This window comes from Giraffa tippelskirchi, chromosome 10 (assembly GCF_054371585.1).
Source record: "Giraffa tippelskirchi isolate mGirTip1 chromosome 10, T2T-mGirTip1v1.2.pri, whole genome shotgun sequence".
NCBI lineage: Eukaryota > Metazoa > Chordata > Mammalia > Artiodactyla > Giraffidae > Giraffa > Giraffa tippelskirchi.
In genome coordinates, this window is record NC_137284.1 from 121776540 (window position 1) to 121803695 (window position 27156).

The following is a 27156-nucleotide window of genomic DNA, read 5'->3' on the forward strand; positions in this document are numbered from 1 at the left end:
TGATTAGGACTCCCATGTTTTTAGTGCTGATGACGCAGGTTTGATCCCTGATTGGGGAACTGAGATTCTGCAAGCTGCACTGTGTGGCCTCCCCGCAAAAGGCAAAACGCCACCCCCCAAAACTCCAAACTAGTTATTTTCCCTTTCTTTGACTTAGGAGACCTAGGTCACCTGACAGCTCTTGCTGAGCTTCCCACGGCTACCTGGGAAGCCTACTCATTGAAAACAGCATCTCAGATGTGCTCACTGGTTACTGGGGTGTCAGTCCATGATTCCAACCTCTGCTGCCAGCAGTGTGTTGTGAGGGGCCTGCCGTTCATCCCATTGTGCTAGAGGACGGACCGTCATGCCCCCGTCACATCCTTGCCTCTCACATCCACTTGTCTTGACTTCTGGGATGAGATGGCCTTGCTTTCATCGAGGATGGCCCTGGGTTTTGCTCATTTCTGCATTAGATATTTACTGAGCACGTGATGGTCCCTGAGACTGGTATGAGATGACTGCAGGAGCTGACATGTGGGGCTCAGGTAATGACGGCAGGTGCACCAGCACAGTTGCAGGCTGTGTGGAGCGTAAACAGGCTGTTTAACCTGCGCTGTGCAGCCAGGCACCCCTCGGGCCCTTCCCCCAGCAGCCCTTTGAGGCTTTGTGGTTCACAGGAGGAAACACAGAGAGGGTCAGGGTCTCCAGGCTGGCTTTTTCTGGAGCTCGTGCTCCCTGCACTTGGGGGTGTGAGGATGAACCTGAGTGTTTGTGATGCTGGGACTGGAAGAGGCGCATTCTTTGTAAGGCAATTATTTATCTAGTGTTGGCACATTGTGATACCTGCTGATTTAATTTGCACTAATCTCCTGTGTGGTTGGATTTTCTTTTCTCTTTCAGTAGTATTTTTTCCCCATGACATTAAAAAAAAAAAAAGTGTGATTGATACACAATGTTAGTTTCAGGTGTACAGTATAATGGTTTGATATCTGTGTGTTTTGTGGAATGATCACCACAATGTCTGGTTAACATCCTCACCATATTATAGAACTTTGTGTGTGTGTGTGTGTGTGTGCTGAGAACTTTTAAGATACTCCCCTCAGCAATTTTCAAATTCTGTGTTTTTCTTTTAAAAATTTGTGATCTCTCTAGTTTTTAGTGATCTAAGAGATTTAGTCATGCCTCACTTAAAATTTGGGAGTAAGTTTATTTTGTATCTCTTGGCTTTTGCTGGCCTAAGGGTTTTTTCTGAGTTGCCACTTTCTTTCTGGACTGACTCCTTTCCAGCTGTTCCCTGCAGTACCTGTCACAGCTACCTGTCATAGCTACCTGTCAGCAGTGTTTATTTTTGGTTTTTGTGTGTGGCACCTTTCAGATACCATCATGATGGTAGCTGTGATGGTAGCAGCTCAGGTGATGAAGTCACAGTTGTTCTGGGTTTGTAAGTAGCTCTGTGTGAGGGGGCAGGCATGTTGGGCGTAATGGGTAGATGTGGGAGGCACCGAGTGTTAATGGAGGACAGTCCTGGGCCCCCTCTTCTTCAACTGTAGCTTGATGCTTGAGGCCTCAGAACATTGCCTCTCCTTTACTCCTCGTTGATTTTTTTCTGTGGAAGTGGGTTTGCCTCTCCGGTGTAGTGGGGGACAGCTAAATTCATGTGGGTTATGCTTTATATTCAAGTGTTGTTATTTTACATGCAGCCATTTTTAAATTTTTGTCATTTCTTTTGTTTTGCTGGTGAATCTAAAGGAAAATTTCTCAAAATGAAGCTTTGGTCTCATTCATTTGTGAGATATAGTTAGGTCTTTGCTCTGCACAGGAAAAGCAGCCAAGTTCCCCATTCTTTGCTCAGTGTAGCCATGGAGTCGGGAGAGGGAACTTTGCAGTCAGGACGGAGATCTTTGTGTGATCTCAAAAGTCAGCTGGGGCTGGTTATAAACATGGCCTTTCATTGAATCATAAGATTTTAATGCTGGAAAATTGAACTCGAGAGATTTTTAGTCTAACCTATCACTTGGCACATGAGAAAACTCTCTGGGAGATGTGAACTGCTAAGGCCCCACACTGTCTGGTGAGATGGTGGTGGAGCAGAGAGCAGGACCCAGCTCCCACCCCCTTCTCTGTTTGATCAGTCATCTGAGTGGAAAATATCATGATATTGTTGTGCATAGTCCTGACTGGATGACAGTGAGTGACAAGTGAATTAATTTCCTTTGCAATATTCTCTTTCCTCTCGAAGATGGTGCGTGGTCTTTACTGACTAATGAGGTCCTGCAGGCTGGTGGGCTCATGGCCATGCTGCATGTCATCTCTAGCCTTACCATAGGAACCTGCCAGAAGAGCCCCAAGACCCCTGGGCATGTCTTGTACAGTGATGTTGTGCCCCAGAGCTCGATGCAGCTGTTGGAATTTGTGCTAAAAAGCTCTGCAACACAATGTTCCCTTCTTAGAAGGCATTTAGAAAAAAATGTAGGAAGACTTTTATTATAGGAAACTTCCATAGCAGAAAAGGCTAATGGGTTACATTTATCTATTAAAAAAGTTTTCTTTGCTTGAATGCATAGGACATTTACCTGTTCAAAACAATAAAAATGTACAATGAAGATTTTCTCTCCTGCCTCTGTCTTTTTATCCTATTCCAGCCCCCACCTCAACCTTAGAAATCACATTTCTAGTTTCTGGGATCTTTTGGCAGGTGTTTTCTTTCTTCCTTTCCTTTTTCTTTTTTTTGAAGATTTTTGATGTGGACCATTTTAAAATTTTTTATTGAATTTGTTACAGCGTTGCTTCTGTTTTTATGTTTTGGTTTTTTGGCCACAAGACATGTGGGATCTTGGTTCCTTGACCAGGAATTGAACCTTCCCCCCCTCCACTGGGAGGGGAAACCTTAACCACTGAACCACCAGGGAAGTCCTGCCAGATGTTTTCTATGTGTGTATCTTGTCAAATGTGACTCGATACCATCATGGCCCTGCACATGATACACCCCCATTTTCCACATTGGCCCTACCAGAGCGGCTCTGGTCTCTTATGTTTGCTGCCCTGCTCCCTGCGCCTCGGCTGTGCCTGCCAACCAGCAGGTGGCTGCCCAGGAAAGTCTCAGGGGACCTAGAATTTCTCCTAATGTCCAGCTTCATCCGTCAGGACCCCGAGAGTGTATGTGCCTGAGCCCACTGCCCCTTCCACGCAGGGCTCCAGTCTCTGGTTTTACTCTGGTCAGGCTGTTTTGGTGGTCCTTACTCCACTTTCACAACATCCCTTTGGATCAGGAGTTTCTTGTATAGTTTTTTGTTTTTCTGGTGTTTCTTGCTGTCTTGTTTTATTTTCTTATCAAAAATAGTACACTATCATCATAAACTCAGAATTACCCAGATTCTCACTGGTACTCTGTATTGTCTAGAAATCACTCTCTGCAGACCCATGACTCCCATTTGGACTGATTATTTTCTAGTTCAATATTATATAGCTTGCATCCTAGGACTTCTTTTCACCTCACTTCTAGATTAAATTCACTGTGTTTTAGCTCCTTTCTGGGCCTTCCTCCTTACCCCCCCCTTTATTTTTATTGAGATATAATTGGCATATATCATTGTAGTAGGTTCAGGTGTGCAGCATAATTATTTGAAATGTGTATGTGTATATATATACATATATGTAGCAAAATAACTTCCACCATAAGTTTAGTTAACATTACCACCACACATAGTCACAGTTTTTTTCTTGTGATGAGAACTTTTAGTTTTCCTCTCTTAGCAGCTTTTAATACAAGTATTGTGAATTATAGTCACCGTGCTATACTTTAGATTCCCAGAACTTACTCATTTTATAAGTAGAAGTTTGTACTGTTTGACCCTCCCTCACCCAGGATCTTCCTCTGTTTTAGTTTCATCCTCATTTTGTTATGTTATAGCCTCAAATAACTTTCTCAGAATGATGGTGTGGTAATAAATACAGTGCTCCTGAATGTCTTCAGTTCAGTCGCTCAGTCGTGTCTGACTCTTTGTGACCCCCATGGACTGCGGCACGCCAGGTTTCCCTGTCCATCATCAACTCCCGGAGCTTACTCAAACTCATGTCCATCGAGTCGGTGATGCCATCCAACCATCTCATCCTCTGTCGTCCCCTTCTTCTCCCGCCTTCAATCTTTCCCAGCATCAGGATCTTTTCCAGGTGAGTCAATTCTTTGCATCAGGTGGCCAAAGTATTTGAGTTTCAGCTGCAGCATTAGTCCTTCCAATGAATATTCAGGACTGATTTCCTTTAGGATTGACTGGTTTGATCTCCTTGCAGTGCAAGGGACTCTCAAGAGTCTTCTCCAACACCACAGTTCAAAAGCATCAATTCTTTGGCGCTCAGCTTTCTTTATGGTTCAATTCTCACATCCATACATGACTACTGGAAAAACCATAGCTTTGACTAGATGGACCTCTGTTGGCAAAGTAATGTCTCTGCTTTTTAATATGCTGTCTAGGTTGGTCATAGCTTTTCTTCCAAGGAGCAAACCTCTTTTAATTTCATGGCTGCAGTCACCATATGCAGTGATTTTGGAGCCCCCCAAAATAGTCTCTCACTGTTTGCATTGTTTCCCCATCTATTTGCCATGAAGTGATAGGACCGGTTGCCATGATCTTAGTTTTCTGAATGCTGAAACATTTCTGAATGTTTTAAGCCAACTTTTTCACTCTCCTCTTTCATCTTAATCAAGAAGCTCTTTAGTTCTTCGCTTTCTGTCATAAGTGTGGTGACATCTGCATATCTGAGGTTATTGATATTTCTCCCAGCAATCTTGATTCCAGCTTGTGCTTCATCCAGCCCGGCATTTCGCATGATGTACTCTGCATATAAGTTAAATAAGCAGGGTGACAGTATAAAGCCTTGACGTACTCCTTTTCCTATTTGGAACCAGTCTGTTCCATGTCCAGTTCTAATGGTTGCTTCTTGACCTGCATACAGATTTCTCAGAAGGCAGGTCAGGTGCTCTGATATTCCCATCCTTTGAAGAATTTTCCACTCAAAGGCTTTGGTGTAGTCAATAAAGCAGAAGAAATGCAGTTATTTTAACCTTTCACTTATTTTGTGATTTGAGTTTATATGGAATTCTAACTTTAAAAAATACTTTCTTAGGAGTTCCCTGGTCACCTAGGATTCTGGGCTTTTGCTGCTGTGGCCCAGGTTCAGTCCTTGGGAGGAGAACTGAGATCCAGCAAGCTGCATTGTATGGCAAAAACAAATAAGCGGACTCCCCCAACATGATTGTAGGTGTCATTCTTTTGTTTTCTTACATCCACTGTTACTGATTCCAGTAATCTCTTCCATTCTGGTTCTTTGTGCGTTAACTTTTCCCCTGTTATTTAGAACTTTTTGGAACTTATTCTAAATACTCAGTGGTATGAATTGTCATCTTTCATTCCTTCTGTTCAGCCCTCAGTGGGTTCTTTCAAACTAAAGGCGTGTTTTACTTAAGCACTGGTCGTCGTCTTGTCATAGTTTCTGGGATGCCAAGCTAACTGCCTGGATTGGTTCCTTACTCTACCTTGAGTTTTTTTATTTTATCTTCCAGCCTTTCTATTGAAAATTTTATTTTCACTGTATTTTTTTCTAAGTGTCTTTTGTTTGTTTTGTCTAGTTCTGTTTTCATGTTTTATTCTGGTTCTGCAGATGCAGTATCTTCTCAGGTCTCTCAGAATATAAATTGGACATATTTTAAAATTGAGTTTTTTCTTAGGTAGCTCCATAATCTTTACCTTTTTTTTTGTTGTTAGCCTAAGTCTGTCTTTTGGGGATGCTGCTTTTTCTCATAGGAGACAATCCTTATTTCCCTATTAGTTTTTTTATTTAAAAAATATATCTTCCTCATTCTTTTGAGTGTGGAAGGATGTTGATGGTTTTCTCCTTTACAGTCTGAGGTCTGCTCCTCCCATCACTGCTCACAGCTGAGGGGTTGACTGGTAGTTGGCTTTGCCTTATGGTGTACTGGGCCAGTGTCCACCCAGTCCCCTCAACTGCTGGCCAGGTTTTCTGGAGCAGGGCCGCCTGTTGCTCAGTGGCACACAAGTGGGTTCCAGTCTCTCCTGATAGGGCTTTGCTGTCCCGGCTGCCCTGTGGACTGACTCACCTGCTCTGCCTCCACGCTCCGTACTTTCTGACTGCCAGCTGGAGGCCCCACGCAGATGTGCTTGTCCCTGTTCTGTGGTGTCTGTCCCCACGCACTTCTCCTTCTCCATAGAGCTGTCAAAAGCTTGTCTGTCCCGGCCTCTCCCTACTTACCTTGTGTTGCCTGGGGTTTTTCTGTTTGTGTTTTGTTCCTGTCATCTCTGTGGGTCAGAAGATGACCGCCTGTTCTCAGAGTGACACCTTGGACTGGAGCTCTTGGAAGCATCTCCCGCCTAGTTTCCCCTTGGGTCCTGGGTGCATCCTCTTTGTACAAGAGACAAGTGTTGTGGAAGCTCACCCAGATTTAGAAATTATCCTGTTAGGTAAAGCTGGCTGGAGAATTTTATTTGTTAAAGTGAGCTTGTTCCTGGGAGGCCAGCTGATGGAGCCTTGGTCCACTCTGCCAGGTGTTCGCCACATATCTGATGAGTTCATGGTCAGGGACACAATTTGGTCAGCGATTGTCTGGATCCATCTAGGAGTAAGCTGGGCTGCTGTTGGGCAGCTGGGAGTGAAGTGAGTTGTGCCTGTGCCTTAGCAGAATCAGTCAAGAAAGTGGTAATTCTCCTAGAAGTTGAGTATAAGTGGAGCTGGGGCTCACAGGACCCCGCTGGGGCCTGCCTGTGGGCATGGTGTGTGCAGACATCGTTTTCCTTTCCATCACTCACTTATGGTTATTTAAAATTCAGGTAGGTTATAGTATCAGATTCCATCAACGTGTGTGTAATTTCTAGTTCGAAAATTCTGTGACACTGAGGGAATCTTTTCAAGTGCTTTATAAGCATTTAATAAACACTTACCAAGTGACATGGGAGGGCCACCTCCAAACTGTTTTGACCCCTTGACTGACCCCACACTCCGCTGAGAAAGGTCTAAGTTAGCCAGCCTCTGTTTATGTAATGAATACATTGTGTAAATATTATTATAAAAAGATTTTTGCATTGTAAAACAGAATTTAGAATTTTAAAGAGAAGGTGGTGGTGGTGGTGGGGGAAACCCCTGGAGTTCTGTTTTCTTTCCTTGGACTGTTTACTGATCTGAATGTACTTGGGATGCTGCTTGCCAGGGTCCACACATGAAGCAAAGCCCCTAGTCCAGCAGCTCCAGCACAGGTGTGAAGACAGATGTGAGAGCAGGGATCCAGTGAATGAGGATATGGGAGAACAGAGACAAAATGTAAAACCAGAGGACCTGGCCTCACCCTCCTGGGTGAAGGCCGAGCTGTGGCCACAGCAGGCACAGCAGCTCCTGGAGGGAAGAGGAGCTGGCTGCTCTGGCCCCTGGGCATGTCCTCTGGGGTGGGACTGCTGCTTACCCCAGACAGCAAGGTGGGCATGGGGAGAGTAGCCCCCTGCCACACCAGCCCTGCTTGCCTTCTGTCCAGGGAGTTGGTCTCCCCTAACTGGAGAAGAGATTCTGCTCCAACAAGGCACCCCCTGTTACTGTGAGGCATATCGAAACTGTAAGTGCTATCTCTTGAAGGAGATGACAACACAGTCTCCTTCACGTGTGAATTGGTTGGTATTATTTTCTTGGTTCAGTGGACCTGGTGATGCTTGGCATGGTCTTGCATCCTGTTCTCCTGTCATGTGCGGCCAGGCGTCTTGGAAACCACTGTCCCCTCCTGTCTTGGAGCACAAGGTGATTCTCTTTCACTCTGTTCCAGGTCTCGGTGACCCTCAGCAGCAGCTCCATTCGGGTGGCTGTGCTGGAGGAAAATAGGGAGCGTGTCCTCATGGAAGGGAAGTTCACCCACAAGATCAACACCGAGAGCTCCCTCTGGAGCCTTGAACCCGGGAAGTGCGTCTTGGTAAGTGTGGGCTGTGAGGCAGTGAGCGTGTTGATTCCTGCCAGCGGGGGAGTTGCCTCATTGTTTCCCACGTAGCTCAGAAGGCACCTTTTTGGGTCTCTGCTGACTCGCTGCTGCATCTGCAGCCTTGGCCCCTGGGGGTCCCAGTGCTTGGCTCCTTGAGTCCCTGTCAGTGAGAAACTCAGGGGCCCTTGAGTGCAGTCTGTCCTCCTGCCCACACACAGACCACACACAGTGACCACGGAGGTGGTCCTGGTGGGGCACCATCCCCAGAGTGCAGCTGTGCTTACATTGGATGTGTCTCCTCAGTCTCAGAGGCCTCTCTCTCCAGGGATTCAGTTACATCTAAAAGGCAAAACCAAATAAGTTAAAAATTAAAAGGCAGATCATTTTCATGAATGCCAGTCTGGAGGATGCAGAGTTAATAAACTCAAACAGCCTTGTTTGATAAAGGGGGTCTCAACTGGCTAAGCCATCCGAGGGTGTGGGATCCAAAGGAACGAGAATGTGTTCCAGTTACTTGATTCTTCCTTTGTAAGAGCCTTGCACTGTTCAGTGGGCAGCACTCAGGGAAGCTTCCTCCAGCGAAGGGAGACTGTATATTTGGGTTCATTCTTTTCCCTCCTCCTGGGGTGCTTAACCTGGGGCGTGGTGAAAGGGGTAAAGATGAAAAGAAAAATATTAAGTCTTCGGACAAAGAAAAGCCTCAGAATTTTATATAGAAATGTTCTTTATGTACAGTTGCATCAAGATCTGTTTGTCTCTGGAAGTAGGTGCCCATGGGCCTGCCTGTTTGGTCCTAACCAACAAGGTCCATGGGGTTCTGTTTGGCTTCTCTCGGCTTGCAGACACACATGCCAGATGGAACAGAGGGGATCCCATCAGTGCTGGGTTGGCTGGAGGTCTTGGCGTGCTCGGGACCCGTGAGCACACACTGGCCCCTCTGCGTAACGGGGACACTGGTGGCAGAGTGCTGGCCAGCTCTGCCAGAGTCATGTTTAGACCTTGCTCTGTTGCACGTCCCCTCTCCTCCCAGGGTTTCTCCTACTCTCCATGAGCGTGTGACAGTTGTGATGATTTCCCCCTCATCGCCCTGGGATTCAGTCCCTCATCCCTTCACCCCCGTGCCTCCCCACTTGCAGTGCTGTTCCCCAAACTATGGCCCGTGTTCTTATCACCAGATCCTCCATTTGCAGAATGCCTTCATGGTCATGGTTTCATCTGTACTTCGCATGGTTGCAGGAGGTGGAAAGCCAGGGTTTCATTATCCCCCTGCCTACCAAGGTCATGCCAGTTGCGAGTGGGAGCCAGCAGCTGGCAGGCTACCCTCTGCAGGTGCTGCCGTGATGGCTCAAGTGGTCCCAGAAATGTGGACTCGTTTGGGTGCCCTGTTGTCCACGGGCACTAGGCCTCACATCACCTCTGTGGGGTTGATGGACCATCCAGAGCAGTCCCAGCAGGCAGCTGCTCTGCTGGTCTCTGTCTGAGGGTCACTTCTGCTATCTTCAGCCCTGTAAACCTGAGTCCATGCCTGGGACGGAAAGACTGACCTCGTTGCTGGACCCTGAAGATTCACAGCCTCTGTTAACAGCCCACATGTCTGTCAGGGTTGTAATCAGGATACCGAGGATTCCCTTTACTTGACATTACTTCTGTGCAAATGAGGTTGTTACCAGGTAGCTCACTCTTTAGGGTGTTTGTCAAGAGAGGTGACACTGACTTCTTCATGCCTGTTGCAGAGCCGTGTCATTTTGTGTGTTTTGTACAACTTACATCTGAACACGGATGTGGCTTGTGGCCAGGGCATTAACTCCTTGTAATTCAGGCCTCCATATATTGAGTACAGGCACTCTGGCCTGGCTCTCTGAGGTGCCTGGCAATGCTGTTTCATCTCTGCAACCCTGTTTTACAAACCAGGATGCTGACAGAGAGGGTAAATGGCTTGCTCAGGGTGGAGCCAGACCCCAGACCCAGAGGCCTCCTGCTCCCTCCTTCTCTGACTTTCAACCGAAAGGTACCCTGGAGGGGGCAGGCAGGGGAGGAGAGCTGGCAGCAGTGTGGTGGTGTTTGTGAGAGGCTGCGCTGGGCCAGCAGGGAGACTGAGGTGTCGCCGTCTCTGCCAACCTTGCTGAGGTGGCCTGGGTGGCCAGTCATGTGCCTAGGCCCCGTGGTCATCCCAGGTCCTCCTCTGGTCCAGGAGGAGGTTTGTGCCCTGGCCACCTTTTAGTTTCCAGTTTGCTTTTGCCAAGCACCTGCTGCTCAAGGAGTTATAAAGGAGCAGCACTGGCTGTGGACCGAGGGACACCTGTTGCTGCCCGTAAGCGTGGCTCAGTTCTGCTCCTCCTCACCACGCGGGGTCCACGTAGAAACCTCCGGGGATTGCAGGTGCTGCGCTGGTTCTTGTCCCGGGTTCCTTTGAGTGGCTTTCGTCATCCGTGGATGGTGTCATGTTTCTAATGCTGCTTCACCACTTGTAGAAGGGAAAGGGGACTTGTTTAGAGCATCATATCCTCCTCTGGAGCTTTCTCGACAGCACAGCCCCCTGCTCACCTGGCGTGCACCTTCTCCTGAGATGCGGGGCTCTGCCTGTCTCCGCCTTCCTTCTGACCATTGGTACAGCCAATGCCTGTGTGTTGTGGAGACACTGTTACTTGTGGAGCTGGAGGTTTGGTGTGTTTTCAGTGTAGTTATTTATTTTATTGATGATGCTGAGTGCTGTGTGTCTGAGATGATACTGTAGTGCAGTGAGCACGCTGCTTGGACATGTGAAGACCCTGGTGCATCTGCTGTGAAGAACCAGTGCCACTCCCTTGAGCCTCTGGAGGAAGCAGCGAGGCTGCCACAGTCACCAGGCCTGCTCTCTGCCTCAGTCCCACTAGCCACCTGAGCCCCATGGTACCTCTGTTCCTTGGTCTTAGAGTGAGGCTCAGAGCTTTGTGTGCTTATCACTGAGTGCCAGACCCTGTGCTAGGCACTGGGGCGATTGAGGGAAATCAAGGGCCTACCTCCTAAAGTCTGAGTGGACTGGGAAGGACCCCAGATTTCCTCGTCAAACCCCAGAACCTGCAGATAGGGCCTTATTTGGAGGAAGCGTCTTTGCAGATGACGAGATGATCCTGAATTATCCAGGTGGGTCCTAAATCCAGTGACAAGTGTCCTTAGAAGAAGAAAAGACAGATGCACAGAGTGACATGACAGCCAGGCAAGGTCCTCTAGAAGCTCCAGAGGGAGTGCAGGCCTGCAGCGCTTTGATGTCGGCCTTCCAGCCTCCCAGACAGAGAGGATAGATGGCTTGTTGCAAGCCCACCATATGTGGGCTTTGTTACGGCTGCCGTGGGACACTAGCACAGACTGTGTCACAAGGCACGGTTTCTGTGGGGGCCGCTTGGGACAAGAGGGGTCCCTCCAGGGATGCCTGTCACCTCTCCAGAGCCCATGGCCTGAGTCCTCACCTCCCAGGCAGGCTGATGGAGACATGCCCCTTGATTCCCAGCCACCACTCCCTCCTCGCCTGAGCCGGGATCTGCATCAGACACGCCCGAGCAGCCTTTCAGAGCAGGCAGGGGTGGCAGCTAAAACCGGATGACAGTTCTTGCCTCCCTCCCTCCCACACTTGAGAATGTTAAACGAGGCTGCTTGATTCTCAAGCAAGCTCCTTTCTTGGTTACGGAGACGTGAAACCAGGGCCTCCCCCCATGCCTTGTTCTGTCCCAGAACCTGCGCCGGCTCACTGCCCTGGTTTCTCCCCGCAGGTGGGGCTAATGGCCGAGCTCTGGGCATCTGCAGGCCACGGCCTTGTGCCTGCGATGCTCCGTGTCTCTGATTCGTAGCCATTTGTGAGGCGAAGCCCGTTCACATGCTGACATGACCCACACTTGAGTCATTTAAAGTCAGTGCAGAAGCTGCAGTGTTTGCAGACCTTTGTCCACTTGCCTTAAAGCTCACACTGCTATGTGTCTGGTGCCTGAGCCTGGGAGTGTTTTAATGCATGCTGCACCCCCATATTTAGATGATTTCTTTAAATTACACTTCTCAGAAGTGGAGTTACAGGCTGACTGTCGTCCTTGGCCATTGCCATGGCTCTCCCCAGAAGGATGTCAGATTTCTGTGACGTCACCAGGCCCTTTTATGCCCCAGCGCTGGGCTTGTTAATTTTAACTTGTCTTTGCTGACTTATCTGCATTTCTTCCCTTTGTTCCTTTTCATTTTTCTAGGGAGGATATGTGTTTCTCTGTGAAGTGGTTCACCATCTTTGTTTTGTCATGGGTGGCCACCTGCCCCTTTCCTGACCCTGAGGGACCACTGTTCAGCTTAAAATACAGGTTAAGTTATGTTAGTATTTTGGCAAGAGCCCAAGCCTGGAAATTAGTCCAGGGAGTGAAATGCAAGTTCTTGGCTTTCAGTACCCATGTCTCCCGGGACCTGAAGTGTTTCTCAGGCTGGTCACATTTTTGGCATCATTGCCAATCCCCAGGTCCCAGCCAGGAAGAGCTGAGGCCTGGTGTTGAGAACTAGGTGGCCTAAGGCATCATGTTCCAGCAGTGTTCTGGAGAAGTTGCCCAGTGAACAGGAGGGATATGCCAAGCCGAACCAGAGGACCATGCTCCCAGTGGACAGAGCAGGTACCCCCTCCATCCGACGTGGGAGGAGAGAGTAGAGGAAGCTCGGCAGTATGTAGTCACTGCCTCCCAGCCACTCCCCCATCATAGCCAGCTTCTGTCTGGCCCTCAGCGCTTTAATGTTAAAGCTTAAAAAGTTTGTTAACATCAAAGACTGGGAGAGTCCCCACAACAGTACTGCCTCTGGCCAAGCCCTGAGAGGTCAGTGGTCTGGCTGGGGATCACGTCCTTCCCGCAGGAATGCCTGGAGCGGAGCAGCCCCCCTGCTGTCTCTCCCTGTCCTCTGTCCTGGTTTCAAGGCAACCCCCTGAAACATCACCTGCAACTTTCACGCACATCTCTTTGGCCCAAACTTGATCCCACGTACGGGCAGCTGCAGGGAGCTGTCTTCCTTGCCGGGCACACTGCCTCCCTGAATAGAAACAGCGTTCTGTGAGGAGGGGAGGGGAGGGAGATGAGTGTTGGTGAGTCATCAGCACAGATTGGGGTGCTGAGGTAAGCTGATCCACGTGGAGTTGGAAGTTTCTGCAAGGACATTTTGGGAAAACTGTTCAGTCAGCACTCTGGGGGTTCCCCTGAGAAACTGATTCTCGATCCGGGACCAGTTTCTACAAGGAGCCTGGAGGAAGGCGAGGGATGAGGATGAGTTATCAGGTCATAGAGGCCACCCGTGACCAGCCAGACTGGGGCACTCCAAGTGCTGCATGGTCAGGGACTGGAGCGAGTGAGAGCTGTTGAGATGCTGGACATCCAGGAGCTGGTGCTGAGAAAAGGCCCCTGCTGGCCTTGCGTAGCTTCTGTTTGGGCTGGAAGCGTTGTCTCCCTGCCATTGGAGGGGGAGAGGGGGTCAGGGAGGAACACCCAGGTGCTGTGCCTGCAGGTGGGACACAGAATCATCACCTGTGCAGGGTTCTACTGGCGGCACGGCCCTGAGTTTAATCAGGAGGAAGCACCAGACAAACCCCAGATGAAGAATGGATTTTAACAGCAAAAGACAGCAGCAGCAGAATGTTTTAGGTTAAAGGGGACAGGCCCACTCAGATGTAGTCGGGACTCTGGACTGGATCCTGTGCTGGAGGGAAGGGGAGCTGAACTCTACTGGGTTGTCCAGAAAGTTCAGGTTTTCCCTTAAGATGTTACAGAAAAATCCAAATGAACTTTTTGGCCAAGCCAGTAGTGAAGAACTTTCATATCTTAAGGTAAAGGGCCAAGATTCTAGAACAAGTGTCATGTAATTTACCACATATTATAATATAAACTTACACAGAGTGAAAATGTGTGTGCAGACGCACGCATGTTATAAAAGGGGTATGTGTTAATAGTGGGTGAATCTAGGAAAAGGGTGTGTGGCTATTCTTTGTACTTGAACAATTCTAGTAACTTGTGAGATTGAAATTATTCCAGATAAAATGTTTTAAGAAATGCGATGGCATATAAGTCCATGAAAAGATGCTCAGCATTGTTAGTTGTTAAGGAAATGCCAATTAAAACCACGGTGACATGTCACTTCATACTTAGTTGATTGGCTCCTGAAAAGAAGCGACAGTAGCAGATGCTGGCAAGACTGTGGAGCCCCTGGAGCTCCCCTGCACTATGGATGGGAAGGCCATAAAGTTACACGTACACTTACCGTAGGACCCAGCAGCCCCACTGCTGGGTGTCTGCGAAGGGAAAGGGAGACACACGTTCACACACAGTCCTGCAGGCAGCCTGGCAAGTGACTGCCGAACCCTGGAAACGCCCACCTGGCTGCCCACAGGTGTGTCAGCCCACCGTGTCAAGGGGTTCTCCCTCCATGCGTGCACAGTGCGGCTGAACGCCAGACCACTGTGGTAAGAGCAGACCAAGACACAGACCAACAAGACGGCAAAACAAGTGTCGAGCTGAGGGGATCACCTACCAAGGGGACCAGGAACTTTAGGGTGTGGCTTGATAGTGGTGGCTACATGGCTGCATTTGTCAAAACTCATAGGACGGACATGCTCTCACAAGTGAGTTTTACTTTGTGCCAGCTTACGCCTCCACAAACTCAAGTAAAAAAATATAACTGTTAAAAAATCAGAACCAAATGTTAAACCATCAGACTACTTTATCAAAGATACTATTTTTAGACCTGAATCCTTGAGCCCCACTCCAAGAACATTTTCCCCATGTCTTCTTGGTGCTATGTTTCATACTGTTCAAACTGGAAAAGGAATCAAGTTCTGACCCACTAGCACAGGAATGTGAGGACATCGCATTGAGTGAAGGAAGCCAGGCATGGGACACATAGCCTTTGGGTCCATTTCTCGGAAGTGTCCAGAAAAGGCAAATAAATGATTTGTTGTCAGAGCTGGAGGAGGGCAAGCCTCTGGGCAGAGTGGGGAGTGACTGCTTATGGGTACAGGTTCTCTTTTTGTGATGACGAGAATGTTCTGGAACTAGACACAGCCTCTGTGAATGTGCAGCATGCATTGAATTGTTCACCTTAAAATGGCTAATTCTGCGTTGATGTGAATTTCACCTTAAAGGTGAGGCTAGGCTCATCTTAATGCCTGTTGGGTGTGCAGAGTGCCCATGCAGACGTGTTCTGTGGAGGCAGGAGAAACAGGTAGTGAGGCCCACCAAGCTCCTCGTCAGGATCAGGCCTGTGGTGCCCCCGAGCCGTGTTAGGCCTGGGTGTGCGTGGACCTGACTGGGACACCCCACGTGTGGTTTGTATGAGAAGGACCAGCAGCAGAGCACTGGGGTGGGGTTCAGGCTGCGCCCCAACAGTGCTGTCGAGGGTTGTTGGCTCGAGCGTAGCTCTGCTCTGCCTGTGGCATTGGGCCATCCAGGTGAGGCGCTGACTTCCAGGAAGAGAAAACAGTATGTATTTTACAGGGCTTGTATTAATACTGATGATACACGTTAAGAGAGATGTGATCTCATTATCGTTAAGAGAGATGTGATCTCATTATCACTGCTGAGATCAGTGATCACTAACAAAGACACGAATAAAATAAATCTGAAGGGTTTGTTCTCTTTGGAGATTTATATTCTGTAAGTACAGTCGTCTCTCAGTATCCTCAGGGGGTTGGTTGCAGGACCCCCTGAGGATACCCACATCCAAGGATGCTCTCGTCACTTATATAGATGGTGTTGTGTCAGCACATAACCTACACACATCCTCTCTTATACTTCATTGTGTGTACTTAATACAATGCAAATGCTATGTAAACAGTTGTTGCTGAAGGAGACAAGTTCAAGTCTTGCTTTTGGGAACTTTCTGGAAATTTCTTTCCCAAATATTTGTGATCTGAAGTTGGTTGAGTCAGTGGATAGAGGGCTGACTGTTCCTCAGAAGCTCTCCTGGAATAGTATGAAGAGAGTGGATTTCCCCCTCAGAAGCCTTTCACTGCTCTGGCCCAGAGATCTGCAATTTCATGAAGACAGGGCTCAGAGCTTGGCACTGGGGTCTTGGAGGGCCAGGTCAGGTCCACGCATGCAAGCAGGAGAGTAAGTTGGCAAAAAGCTGCCTGAGCAGCTGGGCAGAGCATCTGGACACAGAGACTTCACTCTGGAAACTGTGGTGTTGGCAGGGTAGAGGTCATTCATCTGATCAGGAGGGCAGGACCCCTGCCACCTCACCCCTGCCATCTGCACGGCCATGTCCACCCATGATGGTCAGAAGTGGGGCAGCCTTGGGTATTGGGCTGAGATACTGATGTTGATGCCGTGCTCGTGGTTTTCTGGAGCTGTCTCCACTGCGTGACCTGCCCTGTCAGCGCCTACACCTCAGCCGCTCTCAGCGCCTGGGGCTGAGCTCTGCTGGACCTGGGCTCCGTAGGGGCTCTTGGTGCATCAGGGCAGAGGGCTGGAGCTGGCAGCACTGCCCCCCGCAGCGCTTGTGCCGTGGGGCGGACTGACTTACGAACTGTGAGCACGCAGTATCTTCACAGGTGTCACTTGTCAGGATTGCCCACTAGCCAGTCACACTGTCCTTATGGCACTCCTCTGAGTAAGAGCTGCCCTTGCTGTGAGCTCGTCATCTCTATCACTTCTGCACCCCTTTGGGCGTGACTGGGGGTTTCATGCTGTCCGAGAGTGGACAGCGTGAGGTAGGGTCACAGCTCACCTGTCAATTCTTGGTCAGCTGGTAGTTTCCCCAGAACCCAGGTGCTGGGTATAGGAAGGGGTGTGGCCTGGGCCCTCCCTGTGTGGTCCCTGGGATGCGTGTACTTGGCTTCACCTTTAGGCCAAGCCCTGCTATTCCGCCATACTTGTCTCTGAGTTCTCATGCCTCCTACTCTTCTCCTCCTCCCTGGGCTACACGATAAGGCTGGGCAGGAAGTGAGTCACAGTCAGTGGCCGCCCTGGCCAGGCCAGGGAGGACAGTGGGACAAAGAAGCCTGGGAATCTGGTTGTGGGGGAGTCTGTCAGGCTGAATGCTTGGTCCCTTGGGTTCCAAGTCCCCCCAGCAGGCAGGAGATTGGCTGCTGCACTTGGAAGCAGGAAAGGTCATTGTGGGGGTGGTGAGCTAGTGGGGGCTCAACAGGTAGATGGTGAAAGAAGTTCCTGTTTGGGCTCAAGCTTCCCTTGGCAGCTTGGGAGGCTGTGGCAAGGGCCAGTTACCGTGGGTGGTGCAGCTCAGAGCAGCTGGAAACGTCCCCTCTGATGAGCAGGCTGGGCTTCTGGTGGCTGAGCAGGTGGGGTTGCTGAGCAGGTGGGGTTGCTGATGCCTGTGAGAGGGTCACTTTTTCTGAGAGGACCTGGGGACAAGGACCATAGGCACCACTCAGTCCTAGTTCTGGAGAGTGGAACCCCCAGTGTCCCCACATTCCCCGGGTCCCCAGTACCGCCTCCCCAGTCCTGACCCTGTCTCTGCCCTCGTGTACCAGGTGAGCCTGAACAAGGTGGGTGAGTACTGGTGGAGCGCCATCCTGGAGGGCGAGGAGCAGATCGACATCGACAAGATCAACAAGGAGCGCTCCATGGCCACGGTGGACGAGGAGGAGCATGCCGTCCTGGACAGGCTCACCTTCGACTACCACCAGAAGCTGCAGGGCAAGCCGCAGAGCCACGAGCTGGTACGGGCACGCACCCTTCCTGGGCCTTCGTGGGGCTTGAGCTGGGGTGGATGGGGCATGCTGCTGCCTGTGTACTGCCTCCTGGGTCCCAAAACGGCAGCCCGGGCCTGGTCACTGCCTGGGATGGGGCTCCGGTTCCGTACCTGGGCCGAGAGCCCAGGTGGCAGGGCTGAGAGGTGCCTCTCCAGAGGGTCCTGTTAATGCCACATGTTCCCAGCTCACACCCTGGGGCATCCCTCCCCTCAGCCCCTCCAAGACCCTCAGTACAGGAGGAACAGCCTGGCCCAGCCCTGCCTCAGGTCCAGTGTAGGTTTGACCACAAAGGACCAGTGGGAAGAAAATTCTTCCAAGTCACTTTTGAAGTCAGAGGCCTGAAAAGTGTGGCCAGCCGGCAGCCACAGAAGGGCAGGAAGACATCAGTGACTGGAGAGGAGGCTCATCCGGAGCCTGTGGTGGCAGAGAGGAGGATTAGACACGTGCTGTCTTTCTCCTGTTTGATACTCCCAAGAGTGGCTGTTTAGAGAAGAGAGTTCCTTTCTCAGTGTCGCAAGTGAACCGCACAGGGATTTGAGAGGAGGGGTGAGATGTAGAGGTCACAGCACGTGTTCAAGGTCCCATAGCTGGTCTGGCAGCAGGGTGGGATTTGAACCCTGAGCTGGTGTCAGGCTTGTCTGTCTTCCCTCCCTGAGTCTCTGAATCATCTCTTGATCTGGTTCACCAACCTTACTTGGGCTTATGGGGCTGGAGGCCAGGACTACGGTTGACCATTGGCTCCCAGGCACCTGGTGGTCTCATCTATGGAAAGTGGCCTCGGGCTGTAATCCCCGAGCTGGCCTGACACAGGACATGGAGTGCAACCACCTCTGTGCACATTTAGGTGGCGGTTTTATCCAGTTAATGCTGCATTTGCCTGCAGCCACCAGATGAAAGAGTAGTCTGAACACAGACCTGACAGGAGAGGGCCCTGGGCAGCTGTTGAAAGTTTGGATGTCCAGCCCCAGAGTGGGCAGGCACTTGGCCGTGAGGTCTAAATAAGAAGCAAGAGGTCCCTGCTGATGAGCTCAGGGCTGGGATCCACGGATCCAAGAAGCATCTGAAGAAGAAACCTGAAGACACTGGTCTGATGGAAAGACTTTCGTGGTTTGAGTTGGAAGTAGTTCTGGCAGGAGTTGCCATGGGCCCGGGAGTGCTGACCGTGATGGCGTGAGGGCCTGGCTGAGTGCGATGCCCTGTGGAGACCTTCAGTGGACACACGGGAGCCCTTGGATGGTGGTGCAGGCAGTTGGACTCAGAGGTGACCGCTCGTCCAGCTGACCTGCTCCTGGATGGCTCGGCGCCTCAGGGCTGTGTTAGGAGAGGCAGGGGCACCAGCATTGCTGTCTGGGACTCCTCTGGGGCCAGCAGGGATTGGGAACGAATGTCTGCATACGGGGCCTGGCCTCGCAGGCTCCCCCCTGGACTGTCCTCGGCACATGGGGCCTTGAGGGATGCACAGTATGGGGCGCAGGTTCAGAACCGAGAGAAAAGCGTGGAAGCATGAGGAACCAGCAGAGCTGGCGTGGCCTGGTGGTGAGGCAGCTGGCCTCTGGTGTTGAAGCCCTGCACAGTCACCGTGGTCCCCGGAGGAAAGCATCCCGAGGAGAGGAGAGTCAGCACGGCTGCTGGTGGCTTTGGATGAGGGTGATGGGAGGAGAGGCGGCTTAAGAAAGTAGGAGGTGGCGGTGAGGGGCCTGGGGTGGGTCCAGCGTGGGGAGCGGGCTGAGGACCCTGTGGGGCTGGGGCAAGAGGGCCCATCAGACTGCCCATGATGAGGCTGGGGCACAGGGACATCACCGTGGGTTGAGCTCAGAGAGTGTCAGAGCTCACTGGAGAGGCAGGGTGCTCAGATGAAGGGCGTGGAGTGAGAGACTTGAGAAGGAGGAGGCTCAGAGGGGCTGGTGGGCACGAGCTGGAGGAGGAGGGACGGGATGCAGGTCACCCTGTGACTGCTGGCACCCAGAGTCACGCAGGTGGGTGGGGCCTGGACCTCTCTGGTCCCTTCTCCTCGGGGCGGCCTGCGGGCAGCAGTGCTGGCTGTGCCAGGTGCTCTTTCTAAGGTCCTTGGTGTGTGTCAAGTGTACCAAGTCGAGAGTAATACGTACTGTGTCTTTGACGTGTTTGCTGCTGCACCACTTGGGTGTAATAACAGGGCAGAGAAGACTCCGTCAGGAGCCCTGCAGTCTTGTCAGACACCAGGAGTTTCCCCTCAGCTCAGTCTGTCGGCCTAGAGGTTAAGAGGTGGGCAGGGCTTTCTGGCCCTGTGGCCATGAGTCCCTTCATCTCTCCTGGTCAGAAGGAAGGGGAGAGGGTTTCCAGCCCAGTGTGTTTGCAGGGAGGACATAAAGGGCAGATGTGGGGACCTGGGGGGACAGGGAGCCTGTAGTGCAGTGAGGGGCCTCCCTCATGGCGCAGCCTCCTACTGCCACCCTTGAAGGCTGGTGGTCCAGACTGAGATGATTGATCCCACCTTTGATAACAGCTTTGGCCCCTGCCCCCAGTGGCTATGGGATCGGTGATTGGTGGGTGCACAGTCAGACATTCTTAGGTCTTTCCCTTTGAGTCACAACCTAGGTCATTCCCAGACTATCTGAGAGCACAGGCCTGGAGACCACCAACCTTGTCCCTATTAAAGGAGAGTAGAGACCCTCTCTTTACAGCTCAGTCAGCTCTGTGGGCTGTGGCCCTCAGGCCATTTGGAGCTTGGACAGATACTTCTGATGAGAAGGGACAGCATCCGAATCAGGAAGATGGCTGGTGTTGTGCTGGAGACAGGATGGGGTGGAACCCGAATGTGGGGAGCACAGGCTTGCGGAGGGTCTGCTGTCACCCCAGGCAGGTCCTCTTCCAGAGAAAGCAGAGCAGAGTTTTGCTCTGGGACGTGCAGGCCTGGTGACTACAGTTAACTTCTCTATTTTCTGTTTGTAGAAAGTCCATGAGATGCTGAAGAAGGGGTGGGATGCTGAAGGCTCTCCCTTCCGAGGCCAGCGATTTGACCCGGCCATGTTCAACATCTCCCCGGGGGCTGTGCAGTTTTAATGACCAGTGGAGAGGACGCCCTCGCCGGCAGGGAAGCGGGGTCTCGGCTGTGTCCCTCAGCTCCCTCCTGCCGGGGACTTGCTGTCTAGTTCACCTTTGCCATCCTTTCTTTCAAGGGTGAACCCGGCCTCCACCCTGGCCCTGCGTCTCCAGACTGTTTCAGAGCAGGGCGGGGCTGTGCGGCCCGTGCTGAGGGGGTGTGGGGGAGCAGGGGGTGTCTCAGCGCGCGCAGCTCTGGGCCCTGCCGGCGCCACTCGCTGCTCCCTCCCTCCCTCCACTCGCTGCTCTGCTCATGTGCTCTCTGCTTGCTGTTCTCGTGTGCACTTGGGGTGGGCGTGGGTGCCCCTCAGCCGTGGAAGCGCAGGCAGGGATGTGCAGACTGAGGGCCGGGCTCAGGGCCAGTTTGGGGAAACTGCCGCCTTGCCCTCTTGCTGGGTGTGTTCTTGTGTAGTCTTGCCCATCTGCTTGTATGTGTCCACTGCCTTCCTCAGCTTCGTCGAGGAGCCACGGAAACCAGGGTGCTGGCCTCTGGTTCTGGATGCTGGAAGAGTCTCTGGTGGCCTCAGGCGTGGCACAGTAGGATCTCTGTCTTCTGATTGGCCTTTTCTGCTGTCCCCTGGCCTAGCACTTTCCCCTTGGGGAACTGGTTCTTGTCAGAGCGAGCTGAGCCAAGCACCCTCAGGAGACCCCCTGGTGTGTCACTGCTCGCTGCAGCCCCCGGTCCTTTCTTGGCTGAAGCCAGACTGTGCTGCCCAGAGCTTGTGGCCCTGCTCCCGCGACTCTCCTAGGACCCAGAGCCCTTGCCCTTCGCCAGGACCGCGCGGCTGCCCTTTTGGTCTGTTACCTTGCAGGCCTCTGCACCCTGGAACCTGCCCTCAAGAGCTCTGTGTGCTGGACTGGGGGAGGAGGAGCCCTGGGGGTGGGGACGTTCCTTCTAGAAACTTCCCTCTTCAGCTGCGTGGGTGGGAGCTGGTTCATTGCAGTGTGTGGGGGCAGGTTTCTGGCTCACAGGGCCCTGTAGACACATCCCTGGGAAGCAGTTGCTTGCTCCGATGCCATCACGGGAGGTGTGTACACCTGGTGACTGGTGGGAGCACCACCAAGGGGGCACGGAGCACCGTTGCTGGCTGTCGTCACCAAGCGTGGTCATGGAGCTGCTGAGGCCCTCCTTCAGCATCCTCCGGATCTCACCTGTCCCACATAGTGAGAGGTCTCAGTGGTCTGTGTGAGAACTGTTCTGGCACCATTGCCTGGCACCATGCCTCTGTCTCCTCCCCTCCGCCACCCCTAGGGAGTCCTCTGCCGTCACCAGGTGGGGTATGAGGCCTGCACCTTGGCTGTTTGGGAGCTGTGGACTCCATGGTCATTTGTCTTCCTTTTGCCCGATTTTATTTTCAAGTGTTTGTGTTTCTCCACTGGGGGTAACAGCAGCTTGCCGACATCTGGGAGTGGCGGGCTGGGGGGCTTGCCATCTTGTGGGCAGCCTGCGCCCCTCGCTGCTGTCCTGGGCCCTGGAGCCTGTGCACTCTGCCTGTTTTCTCTCTTCAGACACGGCAGGAGCAGTTTGGCCACTGAGCTCCATCAGCTGAGGTCCAAGGAAAATGGGGTGCCCGCCTGTGAAATCACCCTGTCTCTGGTGTTGGTTTGCAATAAATCTGTATTTAAGCACTTCTGGGTCTGTGTGTGATATTTTCTGCCAAGACGGTTTTCACTATGTGGTCATTACCCGAATTCTAGCCATCAGGCCCATGTATACAGCAAACACCAAAATGGGAATTCCTAAATAGCTCCCAAAGCTGTTTCTCATCCAGCCTGCATCCTGGCAAGACTTCACACAGCTTTCAGAAACATAATAAGCTTTCAATCAGAAAAAAAGATTGTAGCTCTAGAGCTCACATCCCTTTCCAAGCAGGATTCGGAAGACTTCAGCCAGAGGGTCCTTGGTGCCCCATTTACCTGCAGTGGCCCCGGAATGCTGGGCTCATGCTTGTGCCTGCACCCCTCAGGCACGTCCTGTGCCTTAGTCACATCGCAGGCTCTCCATTGTGGGCTCCCCCAACCCCCATTCCAGGGGCTGTGCTCAGTGGGCAGAAGTTGGTGGGTATTTCTTGAATGAATGAAGAATGTAGACAGTCCCAACAGTGAAATTACCAAGCAAACTCCCAGGGCAGAAATAATCTGCCAGGAAGGACAGCGCCGTCTTCAACAGTTTGCCTCCAAAGTTTGCAGGAGGGAGAAGTCAGGAGCATTTTGTGTGCAAATGTGTCCAGGAGGTGGCAGCTGCCTTTTAGAGACCTGACCACTCAGAGTACAGTCTGGGGAACAGACCCAAACCCACCTCCAATCTGCTCCCCAGGCAGCCAGCTGGCAGCAAGCTCAACCCAGGGTGGACAAGTTGTTTCCGTGAATAAAGAGTGGAGTGTGGGTGTGGAAGCAGTCCTCGGTAAGTACTCTCTCCCTCTTGGACAGAGGGCAGGCTCCAGAGCAGAGCTCCCTGCCCCGAACAGTGGTGCACACATGGGACTGGTCCCCCGTGGCCTGGGAATCAGGTTGTCCAAGCCTGGCTGCTCGCAGGCACACCTCTGCTGGACACGAGGTTGGCGTGCTGTTGCTTGGCTCGCTGATGCCCCCTGGACATGGTTAAGGATCCCAAGGCCTCTCCTTCAGGTCCCTATCACAACTTCAGGGGCGAGGAAAAAGTAATAGTCTGCGATTTCAGGCTCAACTCACCCGTCAGCTTGTCCACACGAGCTTGGTTTTATCTGTTCTGTCTACATCCTTGGTTTTATTCTTTATAACTCAAGGTTGGGTCACTGGCCTGCTTTCAAAGGGAAGAAAGGAGCATCAGATGCCAAGTGGGGCGTTAGATCTCCCTGCCCCTGGAGCCCTGAGCTGCACGCCACTCCCTGCTTTCCCAGCCGTGTTCTGTGAAATCTGGCATCTGCTGCCATTGGCATGGGGAGGGGAGGGCTGGAATCACACCTTCCAGCCCCCGCTGGGAGAGTCTGGCTACTACGACTCAGACTTGGTGGTGCTAAGAGGGGTCAACCTGGTGGAGCAGGTGACAGCACCTGTTTATGGGGCACCTGTGGGCCTGAGGTGGTCATCCTCCCACAGAGCAGGCCAAGGCCTGTCCTTTTCTGGAGGAGGCCTTTGCAAGAGAGGTGTCTGGACCCGAGGGTGAGTCAGGGCTTCTCCAGGGAGCTCAGGCCAGACCTTCCATCACCTCTGTCCTGGTTCCTCCTGGGAGGGATCCTAGGCTTTTGGCCAGAGCTGACTGGGGCATTAGGAACATTTTGGCTCAAACTCCCGGTGTACAATGGCCACAGGGGAAGTGTCGCCAATGAGGCGTGAGCTGGGCCCCACTCCTGCCCCCATTCCCAGTGGAACCCCCTGCCGCTGCTCTCGCATCTCCCCAGAGATGGTCTGGCTCTGCATATAGGTGCTGAAGGGGGGCAAAGCACCCCCCCCAGCACCATTCACCCACTGAAACCCTGACAGCCCAGGCATTCTGAGAGAGGCCCCAGAAGGCACTTCAGAGGCCACAGTGGAGCGATGTTGGGGGGCCGGTTCGCAGAGGTCCCTCCTGCAGGGATGGCGAGCCTGCTGCCTGAGGGACAGGGTCATTGGGAAGCTGCTTAGGTTATGACCTTGCAGGGACCAGCGTCAGGAACATCATGTTAGGGTTAGAGTGTTCTCTGGTGGGCCCGGACTGCAGAGGTGTGGCATAGGGAGTCAGCAGCCCCCAAAGAGGGTGTGTCTGGCCTACAGAGTGCCCACAGAGGATTTGGGGTTAACAGAGGCCAGGGTGAGGATGCAGAGCGGGGCCTCTGGTGGAGAAGGTGCCAGCATTCTCAATGGCCACCCATCAGGGGCGGGCTGGTGCAGAGGACCCAGGGGCAGGAGACCACAGGCCAGGGTGCAAGGTGCCAGCTGAGGGCAGAGGACTGTAAAGGGAAGCGGAGACGGGCAGGAAGGAGGGGAGAGGAGGGCCCTGCCGAGCCCCACACAAGCTGTGTTCTTAAACAGCCCCGTCCGTTGAGCACAGAGCATCCACAGGAGCCACCCTGAGTGTGTGGGGTTTGCGCCAGCTCCTTCCAGGGGTGTCAGCACACACATCAGTGGTTCATACCAGCATCAGTACCAGCACCTGGGAGGACTTAAGATGTGACCTACAGGGCCAGAAACTAGGTGGGAATCCAGATGCTTCCCAGAGTCTGAGCAGTGCTGTCCACCCACCCTGGCAGAGTACCCTGGATCCAACTGTTGGGTTAGCAGTGTGGGGCCCACTGACAACGTGTTGGCCCTCGCGTGCCTTCAGGAGAGGGCTGGCGGTGCTTGCTAGAGAGGGAGGATGCATTCTTGTGTTCCAGATTCCTTCTACCTCATTTCAAGACACTCAGGGTGCAAGAAGGAGGAAGGAAGGAAAAAGGGAGAGCAAGCAGCAGGCAGGTGGGGAGTTTGTGCCCCCTCCCAGTCTCTGGACCACTTTCCTGTCAAGAGGTTGGATACAGGGTTCCTCGGGACACCATTAGAGGCTTCCTCTAGTGGAGAGGGTAGCAGGGCTCACCCCTCCCCATAGGAACTCTGATTCCACTGGCCTGTTCCACCTGCTGTGACACCTCCCCTGAGGTTCCTGCCCAACCCGACTACCCCAGGGGCTACAGTGCACCCATGCTCTGTCTCTGAGTGCATCAACCAGTGACAGGAGAGGGTTCTTGTGTTCAAATCCTTGGTTAGGGGGAAGCAGGTGGTGTTTCTGGAACATTCTATTGCATTCCGTTGGACTGGACACCATCAGAACATCCTGGGTACCCCCTGGGACTCTGTAGATCAGCGTCTCCCAGTGCCAGTCACAAGAGTACATCCCATGTTTATGTAACAAGCGACAAGGTCTCTGGGACCCCCAACTCCCTGGGTTAGTGGCTCACATGAAGCCCAGAGATCTGGGGCAGGCCAGGGTGTGGGCAGGCACCCCACACACCCCAGGGCCTGGGGCCAGGGATGGGGCAGTGAGGGCCCAATGAGTTCAGGTTTTGAAAGCCTGTGCCAGGTGTGCAGGGTGGCAGGTCCTGAAAAGGCACCTGTTGACCCCTCCAGTGGCATCGTGACCCCAAGCTTGCCCCCGTCTCACCATCGCCTTCACACCTGGAGAGGTGGGTGCACTTGTGAGTCTACCCAACCAGTCCCTGGTCTCTGCTCCCCTCCCCGCTCCGGTCCCCCCCTCCCCTCTGCTTTCATACTTCTCTCCCTTCCCCTTCCCACTCCCCACCTCCACTTTTCTCTCCCCTCTTCTCCTCTCCCTGCTGCTTTCATCTCCCCCTCTGTTCCCATCCTTTCTCTCCTCCCTCCACTCTTCTCCCCACCTCCTCAGGCCTTCCTCTCCTGACCTCAAGGCAGGAAGATGACCACACCTTTTAACATGTTTATTGTGGTACCATATGCATGATATAGAATTTAGCGTCTTACCCGTGTTGAAGCATGCAGTTCAGTGGCATTAAGTGCATTCACATGGGTCTGCAGTCATCACCACTGTCCACGTCCAGAACTTCTTGATCTTCCCAAAGCAAAATTCCATATTGGTTAAAATTTTAAAAAATTCGTTGCAGGTATTGGAGGTGAGATTTAACAGAAGTCTCAGTTTCTGGGCTCTGTTGACGGCTTGGGAACCCAGGCAGGTGGCATCTGGGCAGCTGTGGCCATAGCAGGTGGGCGGAGCCAGCTACTGCAAGCCCCTGCGCTCCGCACTGCCCACCGACGCCCCCTCAGGCATTGGAAGTCAGGGCAGGAGAGTTCACATCAGAGTGCTGTAATGGCGGGAAGACATGACCAGCCATTGCTTCCTATGAAGGTGGTGAGGGCCTGTGGGCCAAAAAATGCAGGCAAGCTCTCCAAGCTGGAAAAGGCCAGGAAAAGGATTCTCTCCCAGAGCCTCGAAAAGAACACAGCGCTGCCAACATTGCTTCTCGCCCCACGAGACCCATCTGGGGCTTCTGACTTCCAGTGCTTTGAGAAAATAGCAATGCTTTTTTATTTTTTAAGTTATTTATTTTTGACTGCACTGTCTTTGTTGCTGCCTGTGGGCTTTTTCTAGTTGTGGTGAGCAGGGGCTACTCTCTAGTTGGAGTGCACGAGCTTCCTGTGATGGCTTCTCATTTCAGAGCACAGGATCTAGGGTGCACAGGCTTCAATAGTCGTGCCTCACAGGCTCAACTGCCCTAGTTCCTAGACTAGGGATTGAACCCATGTACCCTGCATTGGCAACAAATTCTTAACTACTGGAGCACCAGGGAAGTCCCAAATGTGTTCTTTTAAGCTACTAAATTTGTGGTAACTTGTTAAAAGCAGCAGTAGGAAATCAACATGCGTGACAGACACTGTCAATATTTTATTATGTAACTGGTCTAATAGGTGGGTGCTGGTTTCTCATTGTGATTTAATTTGTGTTTTTCCAATGGCTAACTGTGGT

The 27156-nt window shown here is 52.2% G+C and overlaps 1 protein-coding gene across 6 annotated transcripts in view; it reads left to right on the forward strand.

Moving 5' to 3' along the window:
• The window catches only part of NUDCD3 (NudC domain containing 3), a 72058-nt gene extending 49703 nt beyond the window's left edge, over nucleotides 1-22355 (forward strand). For 5 of the 6 annotated variants that reach the window (XM_081535255.1, XM_081535261.1, XM_081535259.1 and 2 more), the window contains 3 exons: nucleotides 7802-7945; nucleotides 17424-17612; nucleotides 20577-22355. In XM_081535255.1, coding sequence (XP_081391381.1) covers nucleotides 7802-7945; nucleotides 17424-17612; nucleotides 20577-20687 — 444 coding nt within the window. In that variant the 3' untranslated portion in view covers nucleotides 20688-22355. The remainder of the gene's footprint in view (nucleotides 1-7801; nucleotides 7946-17423; nucleotides 17613-20576) is intronic. The other variant, XM_081535256.1, reaches the window with a different exon arrangement.
• The last annotated feature ends 4801 nt before the right edge of the window (nucleotides 22356-27156 follow it).